At 45.3% G+C, this 21,503-nt stretch overlaps 1 protein-coding gene across 1 annotated transcript in view; it reads left to right on the top strand.

Moving 5' to 3' along the window:
• Window positions 1–21,503, top strand: part of LOC126991728 (venom prothrombin activator pseutarin-C non-catalytic subunit-like) — a 58,264-nt gene that overhangs the window by 28,274 nt on the left and 8,487 nt on the right. The window contains exons 5-6 of the mRNA XM_050850421.1: window positions 7,318–7,481; window positions 8,791–8,819. Of these exons, the coding sequence (XP_050706378.1) occupies window positions 7,318–7,481; window positions 8,791–8,819 (193 nt within the window). The remainder of the gene's footprint in view (window positions 1–7,317; window positions 7,482–8,790; window positions 8,820–21,503) is intronic.

The raw sequence follows: 21,503 nt of genomic DNA, 5'->3' as shown, positions 1-21,503 counted from the left end.
TTAGGAGTTAAGGTTACTAACCCGGGAAATAAAAATGAAGAAGGGATATCATTGGACCTTGGGAGAAATAAGGCTTGCTGGGCTCTGCCAATCTCTGCCTCCAGAGTGACATACCCTGCCGTGCCTGGGAGCAAGGACGCCACGTTAATAGCGTATGCTTTCACTGGTACTTCCTCCATCTCGTCTAAAGTAGGTTTATGATCTTCTGGGTACGGGCTCATATCGTCCGCAGCCAGGGAATGTACTTCCACTGGGTAGGCGCCCACCATTACACTAAACTGCCCAGGTGTGTCCAGCGGTGCAGCTACCACATTTTGTCTCCACATAAATTCTAGGCCCAACAAAACTGCTGTTGGTAACACTATACCTTGTGATATTACTACAAATTTTCTATAATTTCTCCGTGCCCAAAGTCTACTACTACTTCGGCTAGTCCTTTATTAGGGATTGAGTCCGATCTACCCCTTGTATGGAGAGAGGTTCTGTAACTATCATCTTCCCGCCTACCTTCCTAAATAAATCTTCTTCTATTAGGGACGCTCCTGCTCCTGTGTCTAGCATTGCGTAAACCATCTCCTTTTGTGCATTAGCGCCTACGCACAATCTCAACGTGAGGGCGTTGGTAGGGCCGTGGACTGCCGCAGCTACTCTGGGGTCGTGTTTTTGTTCTTCTCGTGGTCAGGGTTGAGCCAGGAGCTACGGGGTGAGGGACCGGCCGTGTACTCCGGGCGCCAGGCAGCGCAAGGCGAGACAGGCTGACGCCTGTTTCGAGTGGGCTGGTACTGAGGGTACCGAGAGCCCGTTGGTGGGTGGTAGGCACCCCTATACTGCCTTCCATATGTGCAATCGCGAGCCATGTGTCCTACATACCCACAAGCATAACATGTAGGTGGCGTGGGCGCGTTCCCATATGGGCGTGTAGGTGGCGCGGCGTGCCGTCCTCCCCTTTGGGGTATCAGGTAATGTGACTGGCCTGGAGGGCGTGGAGGACGGGCTTGTGAGACATGTTTGGGTCCGGATGCCTGGGTGGAACAGACGTTCAGCACTTTTATTTCTTTGGCGATATCGGCATCGGATAGCTTTAATATACTCATACCCTTTCTTTAATACCTTCTGTGGGTCCCCCTTTTCTTCCTCCGTTAGGATGAGTAAGAGGGCCGGAGGGAAAGCCTCTCTGAGCCGTAAAGCGGTTATCTCAGTTAGCAAACTGGCATTGTCAGGCTTGAGCGATCAACTCGTCTCTCAATGTCTCCAGGCGGATGAGGAAGGTGCGGATGTTTTCTCCTGTCCGCCGTTTTGCCTCTCCCAATTCTTTCTGGAGGACCGAAAAGGTCCTTACTGTGGGAAACACACGTAGGAAGTCTTCCTTTACTTTTTCCCAATCCTGTCCACATCTAGTGATACAACCGAGGAGATGATCGCGCGCTGCTCCCAGGGCATATTGTTTGGCTAACTCAATTTTTCCGGTAGTGTCCCAATTTGCCTGTGTCCGGCTTTCAATATCCTCTATCCATTTCTTTGCTAGCTTATGGCATGGGAGGTTTGGTGCTTTGCTACTTTTTTCTTCTCCACCACAAAAATATAAGATTCCCTGCACTCTACTAAAATCATTCAAGGTATGACGGCTAAGTAGCGTGACAAGATCATCATGGGCAAGGGTGATCGATTTTCCATCTCCTTTTTTGGGGGGAGGGTTCTTGCCTTCGTCTGGCATTTTTAACTCTAAAGTCTTATTCCCGTAATTCCAAGAATAACTGTCTTCTCCCTCGCTTTCGGATGTGGACATACACCAGTACAATACCAATATAAACCAATATAAATCGCAAGTTTCACCACAAGTTTCACCACATGTTTCACCACATGTTTCACCACATGTTTCACCACATGTTTCACCACCCCACACCTGACACCAATGTTGTAACCCGCAATCCCGGGTCACACAGGGGCGACGACACACTGTTTGTATTAGTGACACTTGACTTAAAATTCTAGTACTTTAGGAGTATTTAAAGGAGTTCGTAAATGGGGTGATGAAACGGTGTCGCCTTTCTTATATGTATTTTATTCTACCTTAATAATACTTAATATTACAGAGGGTAAAAATATTGTTTAAACCAGCGACTGGCTTACTAGACTCAATGAGTCTTCAGGTTTTCTTTCACTATTGGTTACTGACGTTAACACTGGTATAATATTGAGTAAAAACTCACACAATAAAGTATCATAGAAATATAATCCTAAGTAAAACTAAGATAATAGAACACAATAGATATGTTAGATACGCTTTCCTCTATGGTACCACATTACTCCATACTCACAGTAGCAACGATGAATGTTCTACCCATGTTGTCTAGGGAAGGACAACTGAGTGTCCAGCAACGAACAGAGTGCTGGTTGATCTGATCTCTTGGCTGCATGAATGCTTTTTATATAGGCATGACATACATACAGACATCACGAGGGTAATACGTCAGGCGTGTGAGTCATACATCAAACTCACACCGAGCTCATACAATAATCTACCTAACCGACATGTGTAATAAGGTCGATTTTAATCCTAGTGTAGCTGTCACGCGGTGACGCAGCTTTGTTTTCATAACATTTTGTTCCGCGGTTGATCGTGTTTTGGCCGCAGTTGATTGTGTTTTTGGCTTAGAGAGATTAGCGGGTGCGTTAATGGGCAATTGCAATTGTGTATAGGTTGGTAAATGAACAGTGGGGACAATCATGTGTTGGAGTCCGTGTTGTGCTTTTAGCGGTCGATACCGCTGTTGTCATCGGAAAATATTGCCGGTGAAGATGATGATGACACGAGTGGTGTCGCGGCTCGCGGGGCACCACATCTTGAATTTATACAAGATAATTTCCGTAAGCAGGTAGTTTCTGAGCCTACCAGAGGAGATAACATATTAGACTTAGTCCTAACCAATAATGGAAACATGCTACGTGAGTTGGAGGTGGGCGGAGAGCTAGGAAATAGTGACCACAGAACGGTTTGTTTTAGCTTAAACTGGGCGGTAACCCGCGAACCAAACCCAGTGTTAGTTCAAGATTTTAGAAGAGCAAATTACGAGGGGGTTCGAAGACATCTTGAAGGGGTAAACTGGGATAATTTAGGGATTCATGAGGGCCAGAACGGTGGCTTGGAGAGCCAGCAGAACCAGGTAGAAATGTCTTACAATAATTTAGTTAGAGTAATAGTAGAGGGGCAAGGACAGCATATACCACAGCGAACACCTCCAAAATAAAACAATGACCCTAAGTGGATGACTCGTGGACTAAAACACGAGATAGAGTTAAAGAAGGGAATTTATCAGAAAATAAAGAATGGTGAAACACATTTTAGGGGCCGGTATGTCTAACTATCTAGATTAGTGAAGAAAAACACCAGGATAGCAAAAGGAACTATGAGAACAAAGTAGCAAATGAGGCAAAAAAGTAGTCCTAAGGGCTTCTCTCAGATGTATAGAACAAAACAAGGGAGAAAATTGGACCGCTGAAAACAAACACAGGCGAGCTAGTAGAAAATTACGAAAATATGAGCACATTGTTGAACGACTACTTCCTTTCAGTATTCGAACGACTATTCCGGAAAGGGTTCAGGTGTATGTACGAGGGCGGGGTTGGCGATAAATTGAGGGATATAATCATTGCCAGGCAAGTAGTTCAGGATGAGATAAATAACCTTAAGAAGAATAAGTCGCCAGGTCCTGACGGGATATTTTCGAGGGTATTAAAGGAATTTAGTGATGTACTCAGTGACCCACTAACCGACACCTTTAAGATGTTGGTAAATACCATACCTGGGCTCTTCCGCACCTCGGTCCGGACCTCCGCTCCTCCGCACCTGCGGACCACCAAACGAGGAGCGAAAGCCCGGAAGTGCGGAAAGTTTTATAAAGTGCGGAAGTAACAGGTGCGGACAGGCGAAATTTGGGGTCCAGACCTCCGCACCTGAGATTTTCAAGGAAAAACCACAACGAAGACGACAAATAGTCCGCGGCATTACTTTGGCGCGTTTCGGAGGGCTATGTGCTACCAGTTGACTACTATGTCAAGTTTATTTTTCTTTTCAGAATCTTTTGACTTTTAGTGATTCACTGCGATTGTTAATTGTCTAGTGTTTAAAAATAAACATGGACAGATACGTGAAAAGAGGTGATAGCGACAGGAGAAGGAGTGTATCTGGGGATAGTAGCGTCAATAGCGTGAGCTACAGAACCAGCACGCCTGCACCGTCAGCCTCCTGAACCCCTACGCCGCTGGCGACGTCAGACATTTCCTTGTCTGACATGGAGCTGGACCCCTCCCAGTGTAATGCAAGAATTTAATTAAGAAAGGGAAAATGTAAATTAGGGAGGTATAAGTAGTTTTTTTAGATGCGGACCAGCTTTTTTTTAGGCGCGCTTTAATATTTTTGGGTATAGTAGAGGAGGTACTGAGGTCCGGTAGCGGACCGAGCGAAAACATTTTAGGCGCAGAAGTACAGGTGCTGACTACCTGCGTCCGAGGTGCGGAGGAGCGGTAGCGGAATATCCCAAATCCAGTAACGCGCCCAGCTCTGGTAAATACTGGTTATGTGCCCAGCCTATGGGTAGTAGCTAATGTGACGCCGATTTAAAAAAAAAAGGGGACAGGTCAGCTGCTTGAAACTGTCGCCCAATTAGCTTAACATCGGTTATAGGCAAGATGCAGAAGTACATAACAGACAGGAACATTCGGGAGCATCTAGAGAAACATAGCTAATTCACGACTCGCAGCATGGGTTTCCGAAAGGCAGGTCATGCCGCACCAATCTCTTGTCCTTTTACAATAAAGTATTTGAGGCGGTTGACAGAGATGAAAATTATGATGTAATGTATCTTGATTTTAGTAAAGCGTTTGACAAAGTTCCTCACCAACGACTGTTGCTTAAATTACAGGCTCACGGAGTAGAGGGTAAAGTTTTGAACTGGGTCAAGGCGTGGCTTAGCAATAGGAAGCAATGAGTGCAAATCAATGGTTAAAGATCTGACTGGGGATGTGTTACGAGTGGGGTCCCACAAGGTTCGGTATTAGGTCGACTTTTGTTTATTATTTATATCAATGACTTAGATACAGGAATTAGTAGTGATGTCAGTATATTTGCAGATGATACCAAGATCGGTAGAATAATAGAGTCGGATTAGGACGCTAGTATTCTCCAGGATGAACTAAACAGATTGTATGACTGGGCGGATAAATGGCAGATGGAGTTCAGTGTAGAGAAGTGCAGTATTCTGAGTGTAGATAGGAGCAACCCCTCACATAACTATTGCTTAAATGACTCTCATAAGCAGGTCTGGGTGCGAGACGGATTTAGGGGTCTTAGTGAGCTCTGATCTCCGTCCAAGGGCACAATGCATTCAAGCTAAAAATCGCTCAAATAGGGTATTGGGATTTATTTCAAGGAGCGTAAGCAACAGAAGCGCCGAAGTCTTCCACAAAGTATATTTAGCATTAGTTAGACCTTATCTTGACTATGCGGCTTAGTTCTGGTCACCTTACTATAGAATGGATATCAAAATGTTAGAATCGGTGCAGCGGAGGATGACTAAGATGATTCAGGGGTTGAGGAACTTGCCATACGAGGAAAGACTCAAACAGTTAAATTTGCATTCTCTAGAAAGGCGAAGGGTGCGTGGAGACATGATTGAGGTTTATAAATGGATGAAGGGCTTTAATAAGGGGGATATTCATAAGGTTTTGTTGGTAAGCGAACCGGGTAGGACACGAAGTAATGGGTTTAAACTGGAATCATTCTGATTCAACAGGGACATAGGCAAAAATTGGTTTACTAACAGAGTGGTGGATAATTGGAATAGGCTTAGCAGTCATGTGGTGGGTGCCAATACAATTGTTTCATTAAAAAAATAGATTAGATAAATTCATGGACAGGGATATTAGGTGGGGTTAGATATACGGGAGCTTAGGCTCAAAGGAGCTGCCTCGTACAGGCCTACCGGCCTCTTGCAGACTCCTACGTTCTTATGTTCTTATATAATAAAGGCAGTCAACTTAGGATATTTTTATTTTTTTGTTTATAGGGAAAAAAGACGAAAGTGTTATGAACCTATAAGGGAGTAATCAGAACCTGGAGGGAGTACAGGAAGCTCAGATCGCTTCCCAGGTTGAAATCACTCTACAGTGATTTCAACCTAGGTCCAGATCACTCGAGTGATTTCATCATAGGTCCAGACTACTCTAGAGTGATTTCAACCAGGTCCAGACTACTCCTGAGTGATTTCAATCAGGGGAGTGATCTGAACCTCCTACACCGGTGTGTTGTCCCGAGGCAGTGGTGGTCAGCCCCAGTCTTGGTCCCAGCCAGCGTGCGTGGTATTTTTTTTTTTTTTACTACTTGGCTCATGCATCCCGGTGTTTCCTTTGGCAGAAGGCGTGGTAGGTAGGGCTACAAACAGAATGTGAGTGATCTTAATTGACGATGGCTGATAAATCGTTAGCCGACGGCGGGACTCAATGAAGGACCCCCCAACCTTCACCTGTACCGCCTCTGTGAAGTGTGTGTGTGTGTGTGTGTGTGTGTGTGTGTGTGTGTGTGTGTGTGTGTGTGTGTGTGTGTGTGTGTTACATATTTTCAAGAGCAGGCGGTGGCTGGGTGGGCTACGTGCAGGCGCGATGTCGTGGAAGACCCGGGTTCAAGTCCCGCCCGCCGCTACAAGCTGACAGTTTCTAGTCATAACCAAGTGACCAAAGTCTACCCATATACTTTCCTGTAGACCATCTATCAACCTGGACTCTAGCGAAACTCTCTATAGAGGATCAAGTGGAGCTCCGCGGGGCAGCGTGAGCCAAGCATAAATGGCGCCACCAAAACACTTGCCTGTGCCACCAACGGGCTGGGGCCGACCAACAGGGCCCAGCTTGAAATCCTACCGGTGCTATGGGCCAAGCATAAATGAAAATCAATAAAGTAAATAAATAGATAAATATAAAAAATAAAAAATACAAGTCCTATTCGGTTCACCATCTTATCCAAAATGTTCACCTAACGCCCTGGAGAAAGTCAGCCCTCAGAGTACATTCAAGCATCACTACTCGCTGCTATACCAAATTCACATAAAAATCTTACTAATTTCAAATACGTCAAGGCAACAAGTGTAATTTTAATCCGCATATTTTTATCCTCGGGCATGAAAGCCGCACCTAGCCCTCTCGTCCCCTAACCTCCATTGACGGCCGAGATGCTGCTCGCCGTGACCACAAATGTTTCCATGACGAATCCAGCAATATTCTGTGTACATCCAAGGCAGAGGCGTCACCTGTGCACTGTTGCAGGTGTTTGGAGGCAACCTGGACAAGCACACGGAGCGGCGCCACTACCTCAACTCCCCCTTCAAGGCCCGCTACGTTCGCCTGCACCCCCAGCGCTGGAGGAAGTCCATCGCGTTGTGCGCCGCCCTCATCGGCTGCCCACACAAAGGGGACTGCGGCGAGGGCTTCTCGCCAGTGATGTTATATACCTGGACTTTCATCCCCAGTGATGTTATATACCTGGACTTTCAGAAAGCCTTCGACAAAGTACCGCACGAGCGACTCCTTAAGAAACTGCACTCGGCGGGCATTGGAGCCAATCTGATCGCGTGGATAAGAGATTGGCTCACCGACAGAAAACAACGAGTACTACTCAACGGACAGCCTTCCGATTGGCTTCCAGTCACTAGTGGAGTGCCTCAAGGGTCAGTGCTGGGACCCATTCTCTTCATCATATATATCAACGACCTCGAAGCAGGACTGAAATCCACAATATCGAAATTTGCTGATGACACTAAGGTGGGGGGAAAGGCCCTCACAAAGACCGACTGCGAAATCATTCAGAAAGACCTCAATCACATTATCGAATGGTCGGAAAAATGGCAAATGTCTTTTAATGTTGACAAATGCAAAGTCATGCACATTGGGTCCAGAAATAGTAACCACACATACATCATGAATGGGAGACCTCTGCAAGCGATGCAGGAGGAAAAGGATCTTGGAGTCACTATCAGCAGTGACCTGAAACACGCGAATCACTGTAAAAAAGCATACAACAAAGCCAACACTATGCTCGGGTTCATAGCGAGGAACTTCGAGTGTAAAACGCCAGACGTGATGCTATCCTTGTATAATTCCATGGTAAGACCGCACCTCGAGTATGCAGTACAGTTCTGGTCTCCTAATTACAGAAAGGACATTGATTTACTGGAAAGGATTCAGCGACGCGCCACGAAAATGATACCAACCTTAAGGGCTCAACCGTACGAGGAACGACTCAAGCGACTCAATCTCTTTACATTAGAGAAAAGACGCCTACGAGGAGATATGATTCAAGTCTTCAAGTATCTGAAAAAATTCAATAACGTCGATTACTCCAATTTCTTTGAATTGCAAACCAACCTAAGAACTAGAAATAACGGTTTACCCATTCAGTCTAAGCGATGTAACACAGACATCGGAAGGAGTTTCTTTTCAAACCGAGTCATCCGTCACTGGAACAATCTTCCTTCAGAAGTAGTAAATGCGAATACTATCAACTCCTTCAAATATAGAATCGACCGTCACTTCGCTGCGTCGGGAGTAAACTAAATATTGAGTTGCTTTCATCTGCTCCTCAATATCGAGGTGCTTTCATCTACTCCTCAATGTCGAGGTGCTTTCATCTGCTCCTCAGGCCCCAGGCTGTCGAGCAGATTAAATCACCAAAGCGGGCAACCTCGTAATGAGCCAATAGGCTTTCTGTTGCCTGCGTTTCCATGTTTCCATGTTTCCATGTTTCCGCGTCCCGCCCGATACCAGCTGCGGTGAATGTGTCTGGCTTGTATTTTAGTAGGGGTAAGCATTTAGCAGGGGCAAGTATTTAGCAGGGGCAAGTATTTAGCAGGGGCAAGTATTTAGAAGGGGCAAGTATTTAGACCGAAGATAGGGGCATTAGGCAGGGGTAGGATTATCTATGCCCGTGTCTCTGTCTGTTTGAGTGTTAATATATTTGAAAATACTAAATCTCTGCTAAAATATATGTGGGATGGTGGGATTGATGATGATTTGGTGGCACGGGGGTGGAGATGAGGCTCAGTGCAGTGTGGTGGCGCGAGACAGTTGTTGTGGCGGTGCTAGCCCCTGGTCCAAAGTGGGTCATGTAACAGGTGACGGCGGGGGGCAGGTGCAGTGGTGCCGAAAGATTATTCAGGTTACAGGCTTAGTAGTGATTGCCAAGTCCTGGTTATTAATAATAAGGAAGGGTGGATTCTGCTCGGCTAGGAGATGGTGGTTGAGGGAGCTTCTGCACAGCCTTGGAGGGGGGGCCGGGGGGGGCGTGCATCGTATTCCACCTGAGTGACGAGGCTCCAACATTGCACTGCCACATGAACGCATCTATGCCAGTATCAGGGTGGGCGGACGGGCGTACCCTGGGGACCTCGGCGTGTCGGCAGGGCGGGTGGACGGGGTAGACGGGCGACATACTCAGCAATCGGTATGCATCTTCTTCGACCATACCAGCACTGCACTCTCACTGTCACCGTATTTTCACTGCATTACACAGAATGTTCTTTGGAATATTGGTGGGCTCCTTTAAAAAACTAGTTGAGAGGTGAGGGTGGGGGAGGGGGGAGAGGGTCAACAAGCAACACACACACGAAAACAGCTTCCTGTACCCCCCACCCCCCCTTCAGCATTGCGTCCCAAGTCTATATAGGTGTCACTTTAGCCCTGCGCCGTCCTCAGACTTAAATGGGCGCGTTGTCATTAAGTTGTCGATGCCCCTGTTCGATGACGGGCGTCCCAAATGATAGTTTACCACTTGCAGGAGATTGCCGTTTAGAATTGTGTATGGTTATGTGCCAGCGGAAGCGTCGCGGTAGTGGTTTTCAGAGGAATGGGCAACGCAATACTTGTGTTTTACTGTAGCGTCCTCTAGTCAGCCGCCTATAATCAGTCTTCAAGCGAGGCTAGAGATACGTACCTGCCCAGGAGCTTTTGTCTTGAAACGTACGAGTTTGGCTGATAAGTATTTAATCCCCGGGTCCAGAGCGTTAGTTAAAACACACAAAAACCTGGCATCTATATTTTCTTGTTAATTAGCTTTCTCTTAAAGATGAAGAAGCGTGGCCGATATAGTATTTTTGAGACAAGCAAGCGAGGTTTAAGATGAGGCATACTCCCTTCCTCGGCGCAGGTCTTGTGTTTAAAGCGAGTCTGGCAACCCCTCGTGCCGGCGGGACCCTCAGTGAGCTTCAACACGTATATTAATCCAATTATGCCAATCTTTGCACGTCACCTGTCATCCGCAGAGTCTGATCGTGATGTATACATGCTCCGCACCCTTAAAAGTCCGTGTATTCATGATAATTACACGCTACAATTTGACATGTAGAAATATAAAATCTAAGCGGGGTACAATCATCGACTTGACTAACGTATTCGGCACCAGCTGAGTGAGGATCGCGCCGAGTTTACTTATATTTACTAAGCTGCTTTTTTTTGCTGTCGATGTGTTATGTACGTGTCAGGTTAAAGTCTCGTTGATCAGTGGCAGAGGAAGCCCTGGGCGTCATTGTAAACATGGCAGTAATTGTAATTATAGCAGGAGACTCGGTACCTCCCTCACCTGCCATTCGACACCGGCAATCAACATCCGCCTGCCTCCCACTACTTATTATTCCTTCTCCTTCTACTCCCCCTCCTCCTCCTCTCCACTTTTCGTTTTCTTTTTAATTTCTTTATTTCTTCTTCTTCTTCTTCTTCTTCTTCTTCTTCTTTTACTTCTTCTTCTTCTTCTTCTTCTTCTTCTTCTTCTTCTTCTTCTTCTTCTTCGTCTTCTTCTTCTTCTTCGTCTTCTTCTTCATCCTCATCCACTTTTGCGTCCACTCCCGCTCTCTTCCCCTCCCCTTCTCCCTCCAAACTCGTCCACATCGTCTTTCTCCTTTAGTCCCCCATAAAATGAAAAACAAAAACAACAACGTATGGGTGGGACTCGGCAGAAAGGAGGGCGGAGTCGTGTCGAGGCGGAGGACACGCGAGATTATCTTTATGACACCCTATCCAAGATCTATAATATGCCCGTATCTTGGCTATGTGGTGAGGAGCGCCCTGGAGCACCACCTCACGTCAGCCTTTCCACACGCACACTGACGTCATCATCACCGCCATCATCTTCTTCAGGCATTATTAGTTAACTGTTCGACTTTCCCAAACGTTCTCTACCTCTATCTGATGTTAGTGTACTTCATCCTGCTCAAGCAAATGTTCTTAATGTAATCTATCATGGTCTTTGGTCTGCCCTAATTTCTACGTCTGGGTTGCAACGCTGTCACTTTCCCTGTCCATCTGTTTGCATTTTTGCGTATTACACGGCCTGTCCAGTTCCTTTTCTTATTCCTGATTCTCTTTAAATACTCTCTGAATGTTCTTTACTAAAATATTACCTACATTTTTTTGTTTGTAGTTGACCGACTTTTCCTGGATCATATTAAGTTTACGAGTGAATCTGGCATTTTTTCTGGAGTTTGTGGACGAGGGAATTACTATCAATGAAAAGAAGACGTGACCCATAAGGCGAAGATTTAGAAGCTGGATTTCTTTTAATGGGACAAGGTATACTACCGTTACACTCTAGTCTATATTGTATCTTTTATTTTCAGGCTGTGACACGATGAAGATTTTTTTTTTTATGCGCCTACGACCTACCGTTAGCTATAGCTGCCATACGTTCTTACCAACTATACCAAAACTAAAACACGACCTACCGTTATCTGTAGTCGTTCTTGCTTTCATCATAGTGTGAGTGTTACGGGTCCATAACAAAGCTAGTCCCGTGAAAGCCGTGGAGAGGAACTGTAGGTCTATGAAAAGGAGCGTTGTAGGTCTATATAAAAGGAGCATTGTAGGTTTATATAAAAGGAGCATTGTAGGTCTATATAAAAGAGGTAAATTGTCTGCCGTTCTTTACTTCCTTTTCTCTCCCTTCTCTGACACAGTAAACTCTGGGCTTTATTAAAACATTTCCCTTCTAACACACGTGGACGGTATAAACTTTGAACTCTACTGGAACATTTTACTTTGACATCCACATAACGCGAGGAGAGAGGACGTGCCTTCTCTTCCTGTTGAGGTTCAGTGGAGGGGGAAGCTATTACGGAGAACAGGAATGAGGCCTTAGGCGTATCTCTCCAGCCATCTCTTAAACGGCGTGGGCGGAACAGGGTGGCCAGGGAGGGACGAGAGCATGGCCAGGGTGAAGGGGAACAGTTAACGCCACAACCTCACCCCTCTCCACCCCTTCCACGGACCCTCCACCCCCCTTCCCCGGATCCTCCCCAAGAACATCCCAGGCAGATAAGGCGAGATAGAAATTAATAGGAAATATAATAATTTCCATGTGTTAAGTGGTTTTGTCCTCTCTCCCACTCTCTCTCTCTCTCTCTCTCTCTCTCTCTCTCTCTCTCTCTCTCTCTCTCTCTCTCTCTCTCTCTCTCTCTCTCTCTCTCTCTCTCTCTCTCTCTCTCTCTCTCTCTCTCTCTCTCTCTCTCTCTCTCTCTCTCTCTCTCTCTCTCTCTCTCTCTCTCTCTCTCTCTCTCTCTCTCTCTCTCTCTCTCTCTCTCTCTCTCTCTCTCTCTCTCTCTCTCTCTCTCTCTCTCTCTCTCTCTCTCTCTCTCTCTCTCTCTCTCTCTCTCTCTCTCTCTCTCTCTCTCTCTCTCTCTCTCTCTCTCTCTCTCTCTCTCTCTCTCTCTCTCTCTCTCTCTCTCTCTCTCTCTCTCTCTCTCTCTCTCTCTCTCTCTCTCTCTCTCTCTCTCTCTCTCTCTCTCTCTCTCTCTCTCTCTCTCTCTCTCTCTCTCTCTCTCTCTCTCTCTCTCTCTCTCTCTCTCTCTCTCTCTCTCTCTCTCTCTCTCTCTCTCTCTCTCTCTCTCTCTCTCTCTCTCTCTCTCTCTCTCTCTCTCTCTCTCTCTCTCTCTCTCTCTCTCTCTCTCTCTCTCTCTCTCTCTCTCTCTCTCTCTCTCTCTCTCTCTCTCTCTCTCTCTCTCTCTCTCTCTCTCTCTCTCTCTCTCTCTCTCTCTCTCTCTCTCTCTCTCTCTCTCTCTCTCTCTCTCTCTCTCTCTCTCTCTCTCTCTCTCTCTCTCTCTCTCTCTCTCTCTCTCAAACACTAAATACATACATACTAACACTCACAAAGACCCAGTAAATGACACCCCCCCACCCTCACGATGCATACATTCATTCATACTTAAAATACAGACCTCACACTCCCCTCCTTCCCCTCTCCTCCTCAGACCACATACATACATACATCCCATTCACACCCACAAACACATATGCCCCCACCCACCCTACTTCCCACCTCAGACACCACATACATGCATACTTACATACATACATACATACATACATCCGTCCCTTGCAGCCTCGACTCGCCTCCCGCGCCTCCACTTAGCGAAGGTTTCCGCCACATTTATCGCAATCAGGGCCACACTTTACTCATTAGGCGCTCCGTGGCATTCTTTTCTCGCCGCCTCGAAGGCCACGTAAAGTTTGCTGCGGATGATGAGCGACAAATATAAAGTTTTAAGCCGGAAAAATGGGAAGTTACGGACGGACCCGAAGTTAGTTTGATTTCTTGTTTTTCTTGCTCCTTTGTTTTTGCTGTTATTAGTGAAGGGACTGGTTCGGATTAAGGAGATGTGACGGAGTGCAGAAGTTATGTGGGAAGTTCAGGATTACAAGTTGAGGATTCTTTTTTTGTTTGTTTGTTTGTTTTCTCCCCAGAGTTAGTTATAAGTCTTTGCTCCTTTGTTTTCGCTATTACTATTGAAGGGATTGGTTCGGGTTAAGGTGATGTGACGGAGTGCAGGAATTAAATAGGAAGTTCATTATCACAAGTGGAGGATTCTTTTTTCTTGTTTGTTTGTTTGTTTTTATGTCTACGCCTATAGCGCCGGTAGACTTGCAACTATCTTTCTTATCAATTATTATCAATCTTGCTTGCTATTATAACCATTCATCATCACTAGCATCATCACCACCATCTTCCCTTCTCTTACTTGTAGGGGCGGGGAGAGGACAGGAGGGGTTAAGGTATAATGATAATGGAAGTAAAGCCACGCAATTGTTTCCCTAGTAGCAATTCCAGATACTTACCTCAATGAAAAAAACACTTCTACGTTAATAGCAAATAGGAGACAAGGAAATCTGGACATCACTTACTGAAAACAAAAATAATCGTTCTCTGTTCGAACGAAGGAGTGAACAAGAAGGCGCGTAGTAATGATATCCAAACTCCGGCAGGTTGATTATAATAAAGCTCACTAGTCATGCCCCCTCGTTTGTTTATGCTTTTCCTCAAGTTCATGATATATTTGTATGTTCATTATGGTAGTCTACTATATATACAAGTAACGTGCATTCATTCGTACAAAACACATCTAATTGAGGGGTTACAACGCTAATTATTTGTTTTAAGGCAGTATTTACCCCTGTACAATACACCTGTCTTGATTTTGAAGTCTGTGTATAAGTAAACAAGCGACACGTGAAAGCTGAAATACAGCATCAAAGGCCCCGTCACTGTGTTCAAAATTGTGTATCTAGTCTAACGCCCAAAAGGTCTCCAGAGGTCGCGTCGTAAAATAAAGCCATAAAACATAACTCGCCTTAGAAACAGATTAGTTGTGAAAGCCGCGGGCGGACACAAACGAAATGAAAAAAACATGTATATAAAAACAATACAAGCTCCCGCGAGTACACAGTCATGGGCGGGGGAAGCAGGAGGAAAGGTTAAGTAAGGGCCATAAATCTTGAACTGATTGTACAGACTGTTATGAGGGCGGTGTGTGTGTGTGTGTGTGTGTGTGTGTGTGTGTGTGTGTAATGTTTTTTTTTTCTTTTTTACATGGACACGACTTCATGAACTATATATGTGTAAAGTTTTATTTTTTTTCCACGGACATGACTTCATACACTATTACAGACATAAATCTTGTTGTTTCTAAGAAACTCATGTCTCCGTAATAGCTGAAACATGTGTAAAGCTTCATACTTAACGTGGGAGATTCGAGACAAGGATGGCGACAATGAAAACAGCAACACGGACAAGAAAACACACAAAAAACCCGCTCTGAGGCGCCGGGCGAGGCCTTCATAGGGGGGGCATCATACTATGGGCGGCGACGCGGCGTAGCCCTGAAGCAAGGTAAAAGCTGCGTGTTTTCATTAAGGTGGGTTATGTTTTATGGCTTGTTGCACGACGCGACCCGTGGACACCTTTTGGGCGTTAGAATATATACTTGCCCTGCAGCCCACACGGAATACCTGCACTTTCCTGACGGGCTCGATAATCCCATGTCCCAATGCCAAGGGTGTAGCGACAAACCGTAAGCAGTGAAGGCCTTTATATATTATGGACCGTCATTTTTATTGCTTTAATTCCTCTGAAAGCTCGAGCATATATGATTTTATCTTCAGATACACGAAGAGTGGCCAGGCGTAGTAGGAGTAGTAGTAGTGGTGGTGATGGTGGAGGTAATAGTAGTAGTAGTAGTAGCAGTAGTAGTAGTTGTAGTAGTAGTGGTAGTAGCAGTAATAGCAGTAGTAGTAGTAGTAGCAGTATTAGTAGTAGTAGTAGTAGTAGTAGTAGTAGTAGTAGTAGTAGTAGTCGATATTTTAGGAGTAGGTGTAGTTGTTGTTATTCTGGTGGTGGTGTCTTTAAGCTGCGGATACAAAATCTATCAATAGTCTCACCACATTTCTAAACACGCTGCTTCTTCTGGCTTATTTTTATGGTAGTGGCGAATTGGCCTTAAGAATCCTGTCTCCTCTTTCATTTCCATCTTATTACGCCACCAGAAGTGCCTTACAACCGGACTTGGACATTGTTGTCGACTTGGGAAACAGTGTCAGGCGTGTAAGTGTTTTGAATGTGTCTGAATGATGCTGGGTGGATGTTTAGCTCCTTTTGTTCTCATCAGTAAGTGTGTGTGTGTGGGAGGGGGAGGGACTTATACATTTTTTTATTGTATATACCATTGAGTTCGTCGCTTTTAAAGAACATACATCAATACCTCTGAACGTTTATATATTTTTTTCCGTTTTTTTCTGATCTCCTGATATCTTTGAATACTCGACACACGCTTATATTTTTGTTTACCGTCCACTCGGGTACACGGAGCGAAGAATGGCTGAGCGTGTCATATCATCGGGTCACTCCGAACCCACAGCCGGCCTGCAGCATTTTTTTTCTACAGTGTCAAAGTCGATTCAAAGAGGACCGATGCAACGGTGTCCTCAATGCTACGCCAGATGATAAAGAAAGCAGAACATTTATTAGTAAAATCTACCCGACGTCCCACAACGAGAGACTTGAACACAACTGCTGTTCCGGGGCCACTCATCTCACAGTTTTACGATCTCAACGTCTACTGCAAGGGATAGGTCAGGTTGCCATCCGAGGGTCACTGAACGAAGAAGGCTGCTGCTTAACATAGCCATGAATGCTAACCAGGACCGGCACAGCACAATCACTTTGCAACTTCCCCAGCCTGACCATATATAGCATAACACAGCACCAGCACACACACACACACACACACACACACACACACACACACACACACACACACACACACACACACACACACACACACATAACATAGCTATCCCTTGTTGGAAACCGGTTCCCCTATTATCAAGTTGGCAGTGTCAATCGACGGCCGCGAGTCGACAGTGGAAGAACCATAAGGAAGTTTTTTTTTTTTTTTTTTTTGCGTTAACGAAAGGAGAAAGTGAAGAAAAATGAAGTTGTGAAAATTATGTGAACACGCCTACAGCATGATGAAGAAATACGGATTTTCTTTTTTTTTTACTCAGAAAGACTACAGTATGGAGAGAGAGAGAGAGAGAGAGAGATTTACATAGATTGACATAGAAAATCAGACCACACAGACCCCATGGTCCAGACTTGGTGGTCTGTCCTTAAACCTAAGTGATTTTACATTAATCAGAAGACTCCAAAACGTTGCATTTCTCCAGTTGATATTAAGTTGAAGGAAGTGACGGTCGAGCTTATTTTTGAAGGAGTCAATCGTGTTACACTGGACCACTGACGGTGGAAGCTTATTCCATTCTCGCACTACAACGTTGGTGAAGAAAATTTGGTGCAGTTTGAATTTACTTGTCTACATCTGAGTTTTACGCCATTGTTCCTCGTGCGCAAAGTGTCATCGATCATAAACAATGTTGATCTGTCTACATTCGTGAAACCATTAAGTATTTTAAGACATTCGATCAGTTTTCCTCGGAGGCGACGTTTCTCAAGAGAGAACATGTTAAGGGTAGAAAGCCTTTCTTCGTAGGATTTGTTGCGCAAGGAAGGGATAATTTTCGTTGCCCGACGCTGAACACCTTCTAATTTAGCAATATCCTTTGCATGGTGGGGAGACCAAAACTGTACCGCATATTCCAAGTGGGGTCTGACTAAGCTGTTGTAGAGCGGGAGTATTACATCTTTATTCTTGAATACAAAGTTTCTTTTAATGAAGCCCAACATTCTGTTCGCTTTATTTGCTGCATCGATGCATTGCTGGGCGACATGGAGGTTTGACGCCATTTTGACCACCAAGTCTTTGACGCATTGAACGCTTTTGAGTTTAACGCCGTGCATTTCGTATTCGAACTTCTTATTCCTCGTTCCAACTTGAAGGACCTGGCACTTGTCTACGTTAAAGGGCATCTCCCATCTATCCGACCAAGCTGAAATTTTGTGCAAATCCTCTTGGAGGCTTTGCCTGTCTTCGTCAGTGAGAACCGAGTTGCCAATCTTTGTGTCGTCTGCAAATTTACTAATGCGGTTATTGAGTCCAACATCCACGTCGTTGATGTATATAATGAAGAGCACTGGGCCAAGGACCGAGCCCTGAGGGACGCCACTAGTGACAGGCGCCCACTCTGAATTAAATCCGTCAATCACTACTCTTTGTTGTCTGTTGCTCAACCAATTCGCGATCCATTGGTTTACTTGACTGTCAATACCTATTTGCTTTAATTTGTAAAGTAATTTATGATGCGGGACTTTATCAAACGCTTTCTGGAAATCAAGATAGACTACGTCCAGTGATTTGGTTACGTCATAAACAGTGAAGAGGTCGTTATAAAAGGTTAATAGGTTTGATAGGCAGGATCTTTTCGTTTCGGAAGCCATGTTGTGAGTCCCCAATCAATGAGTGGCTTTCAAGGTAACTCACAATTTTGTCTCTAATTATGCCCTCAAGTAGCTTACCTACAACCGAAGTTAGACTAATGGGCCTGTAATTACCTGGTACTGTTTTGTCTCCTTTCTTGAAAATCGGTGTCACGTTAGCCTTTTTCCAATCTGAAGGGACGATGCCTTGTCGCAAGGACATATTGAATACGGTTGTGAGGGAGGAGAGTATTTCGCTCTTTGTTTCTTTCAGCAGAGCTGGATATACTTTGTCAGGTCCAGGACTTTTATTTGTTTTAAGTGAATGGAGAGCTTTAAGGACTTCATCGGTTGTTATATCAAAATTAGGCAATGCATGCTCGAGATTTACAATAGTACTGGTGTTGGTGGTAGCGAGAGGAAGACTGTTAGTATTAAACACCGAGGAAAAGTAATTGTTTAAGAGGTTTGCAATGTGTTGGCTGTCAGTCACTAGTGCACCGTCGCTGTTTGTTAAAGGTCCAATACCACTTTTGATCGCCTTTCTGTTGTTTATGTAACTGAAGAAAGATTTCGGATTATTTTTACAGTTGGCTGCAATATTTTCTTCGTATCTACGCTTTGCCTGACCTACTAGTCTTTTTACTCGTCGCCTGGCATCATTATAACGTCTAATGTTTTCGGGCGTGCTTTGTTCCTTCTTTAACCTGTAAAACAATTTTCTCTCATTGACTGATTGTTTAATTTCGCTATTAAACCACGGTGGGCTTTTATTAGTGTTAATTCGCTTCTCGCACAAGGGGACGAATGTGTTCTGCTGAGTGAGTAAGTGATTTTAAGGCTTAGCCAGGCTTCCTCTACGTTGCCGTCATCTGATAGTTGTATTTCTGTTAGTTTTGTCAGTTTCTACGAAGTTAGCTCTTTTGAAATTGGGCACCTTTACTTTATTTTCAGTCACTGATGATTGAGCTTTAATGTCGACGCTCACTAATTTATGATCGCAAGAACCGAGGTGTTCTCCTACCGTGACACTACTGATTAGGTTATCTTGGGTCGTTATAACAAGGTCGAGTATATTATTTTGTCGAGTTGGCTCAGAAACCATTTGGCTTAGATAATTTTCTTCTAGAAATTCGATCATTCTATGTGACTCGCCTTCTGTACCTGACAGTGTCGCCCAGTCGATATGGGGGAGGTTAAAGTCTCCTAATATCAGTGAGTCGCTGTTATTAAGTGACTGCCTTAAGACGCTGTACATTTCAAGGTCGTCATCGAGTGATTGCCCGGAGGTCTGTAGGTGACAGATATATTTAAGTTGACTTCTGCAATGTTTATTCACACGCACAAATGTTCAACGTTACTGTTTCCAGTGTTTTGTCAGTGGGTTGCAAATAGCTTTTGACATAAAGGGCGACGCCACCGCCTCTACGGTTTACACGATCTTTGTTGAAGAGTCTGTAGCCATCTATGTTGTATTATGAAATTCAATATTTTTGGTGTCGATAAAAGTTTCAATTATAGCAATTACGTCAAAATTATCTTTTGAAACAATACATCTCAATTCATAAATTTTTTTCTTAGGCTAAGAGCATTGAAACTAAGGTTATTTTAGGTATCTAGAGGCTTGTTATTAGAGGTGGGGGTACGTGCGGGATCACGGTGACGGGTTTGTTGCTATGAACGGCGTCTATGTTCACGGGCGGTGTGGAGGACGTGGCCGTGACTCGTTTTGTTCGGATGACACGCACTGCGTCGTTGAGGAGCCTTCCGAGTCTGGCTGCCCTGATGGGAGAAAGGTGCAATCCGTCCCTGTGAAAGAGCTCATTTTGTCCATAGAAATTGTCCCATGCGTTTAGGAACTCCACGTCAAGCTTTCCCTACAAAGAGTCTGTAAGCGGTTGTTTAGGCTGAAGGCCTTACTGAAAAGTCGCTCTCCGCCCAAGTCCGTGGTAGAACTCCTGAAATCAAAATGATAGGCGATTTAGTCTTATACTGCTGGATGAGCCTACGGTACTTCTCCAGGAGTTCCTCAGACCGGGTCGTGGTGACGTCGTTCGTACCTGTGTGAATAACAAACAGTGAATCATTAGTAGCCTGGGGGGAGATCTCCTCAAGAGCAGCAGTTATGTCGTCGATCCCAGCACCAGGATAGCAATAGTTCCGTCTTCGACGAGGAACTCTGCCGCAGAACTCAACGACCTGCTGGCGAATCATGGAGTCACCCACCAGGAAGGTGCTCTCCTGTTCGTCCTCCTCCTCCAGAATGGCAAACCTGTTGAAGCAATGAACAGGATAAATCGCTTGTCTGGCTGGCTTGGCTCCTCCATTCACGACGGTGAAGCCATCATGGTCGGTGCCACTAGCATCCTCCCGTTGCGTGGTGTTGTCCGCTGGTGTCGACGGTACCGCTGAGGGCAAGGGGGCGGTTGGAGAAGGGTTTGGCACCACAGCAACGTTAGCCTGGATGAATTCCTGCAAGGAGGCAACAGTGCGAGAAAGCTCTATTATTTTATTCTGACCTGCTTCCATCTTCTCTTCTTGCTCCTGCAGTCTGGTCTCGAGATGCTGCCTGGTGAGAGAAAAGCTCTATTCTTTATTCTGGCCTTCTTCCATCTTCTCTTCCTGCTCCTGCAGTCTTGTCTCGAGATGCTGCCTGGACAGACACAGTCGACAGACAGCAGAACGCCCTGTAAAAGTGAGCTGAGAAGCTACCGTTACAAGTACTGCACTTCTTAGGGCGCCATCTTAGCTGAAATGAAAGATAAAAACACAGAGTAAAGGGGATTAGGAAAGGGGTGAGGTGTGTGAGGTAGTTTAGTAATGGAGGAAAAGTGAGAGAGAGGAGAAGTGGAAGGGATGTGAGGTGGAGATCAAGGAGGGGAAATAGGTGAGGTGGGAGAGAGGAGGAGTAGGAAGAGATGTGAGGTGAGTAAAGAGGGGAAAGAGAGGCGGTGAGTGAGGTGTGTGAGATCAAGGAGGGTTAGGAAATAGGTGAGGTGGGAGAGGAGGAGTAGGAAGGGATGTGAGGTGAGTAAGAGGGGAAAGGGAGGCAGTGAGTGAGGTGTGAGATCAAGAAAGGGTTAGGAAATAGGTGAGATGAGTGAGGGAGTTTGGGAAAGGAGGTAAGTGGAAGAGAGGAGGAGTAGGAAGGATGTGAGGTGAGTGAGGTGTGAGAACAAGAAAGGTTAAGAAAGAGGCGAGGTAAGGTGGGTGAAGGGATGGGTAAATAGGATGTGAGGTAAGGTGAGGGGGAAGGGCTTAGAAATATGTGGAGGTGAGGAGGAGGAGGGAGGGCTAATCCTCTAGGGGATGAGGAGGAGCA

Source organism: Eriocheir sinensis, unplaced genomic scaffold, assembly GCF_024679095.1.
Source record: "Eriocheir sinensis breed Jianghai 21 unplaced genomic scaffold, ASM2467909v1 Scaffold329, whole genome shotgun sequence".
In the NCBI taxonomy this organism is placed as follows: domain Eukaryota; kingdom Metazoa; phylum Arthropoda; class Malacostraca; order Decapoda; family Varunidae; genus Eriocheir; species Eriocheir sinensis.
This window is presented reverse-complemented; position numbering and strand designations above follow the sequence as displayed.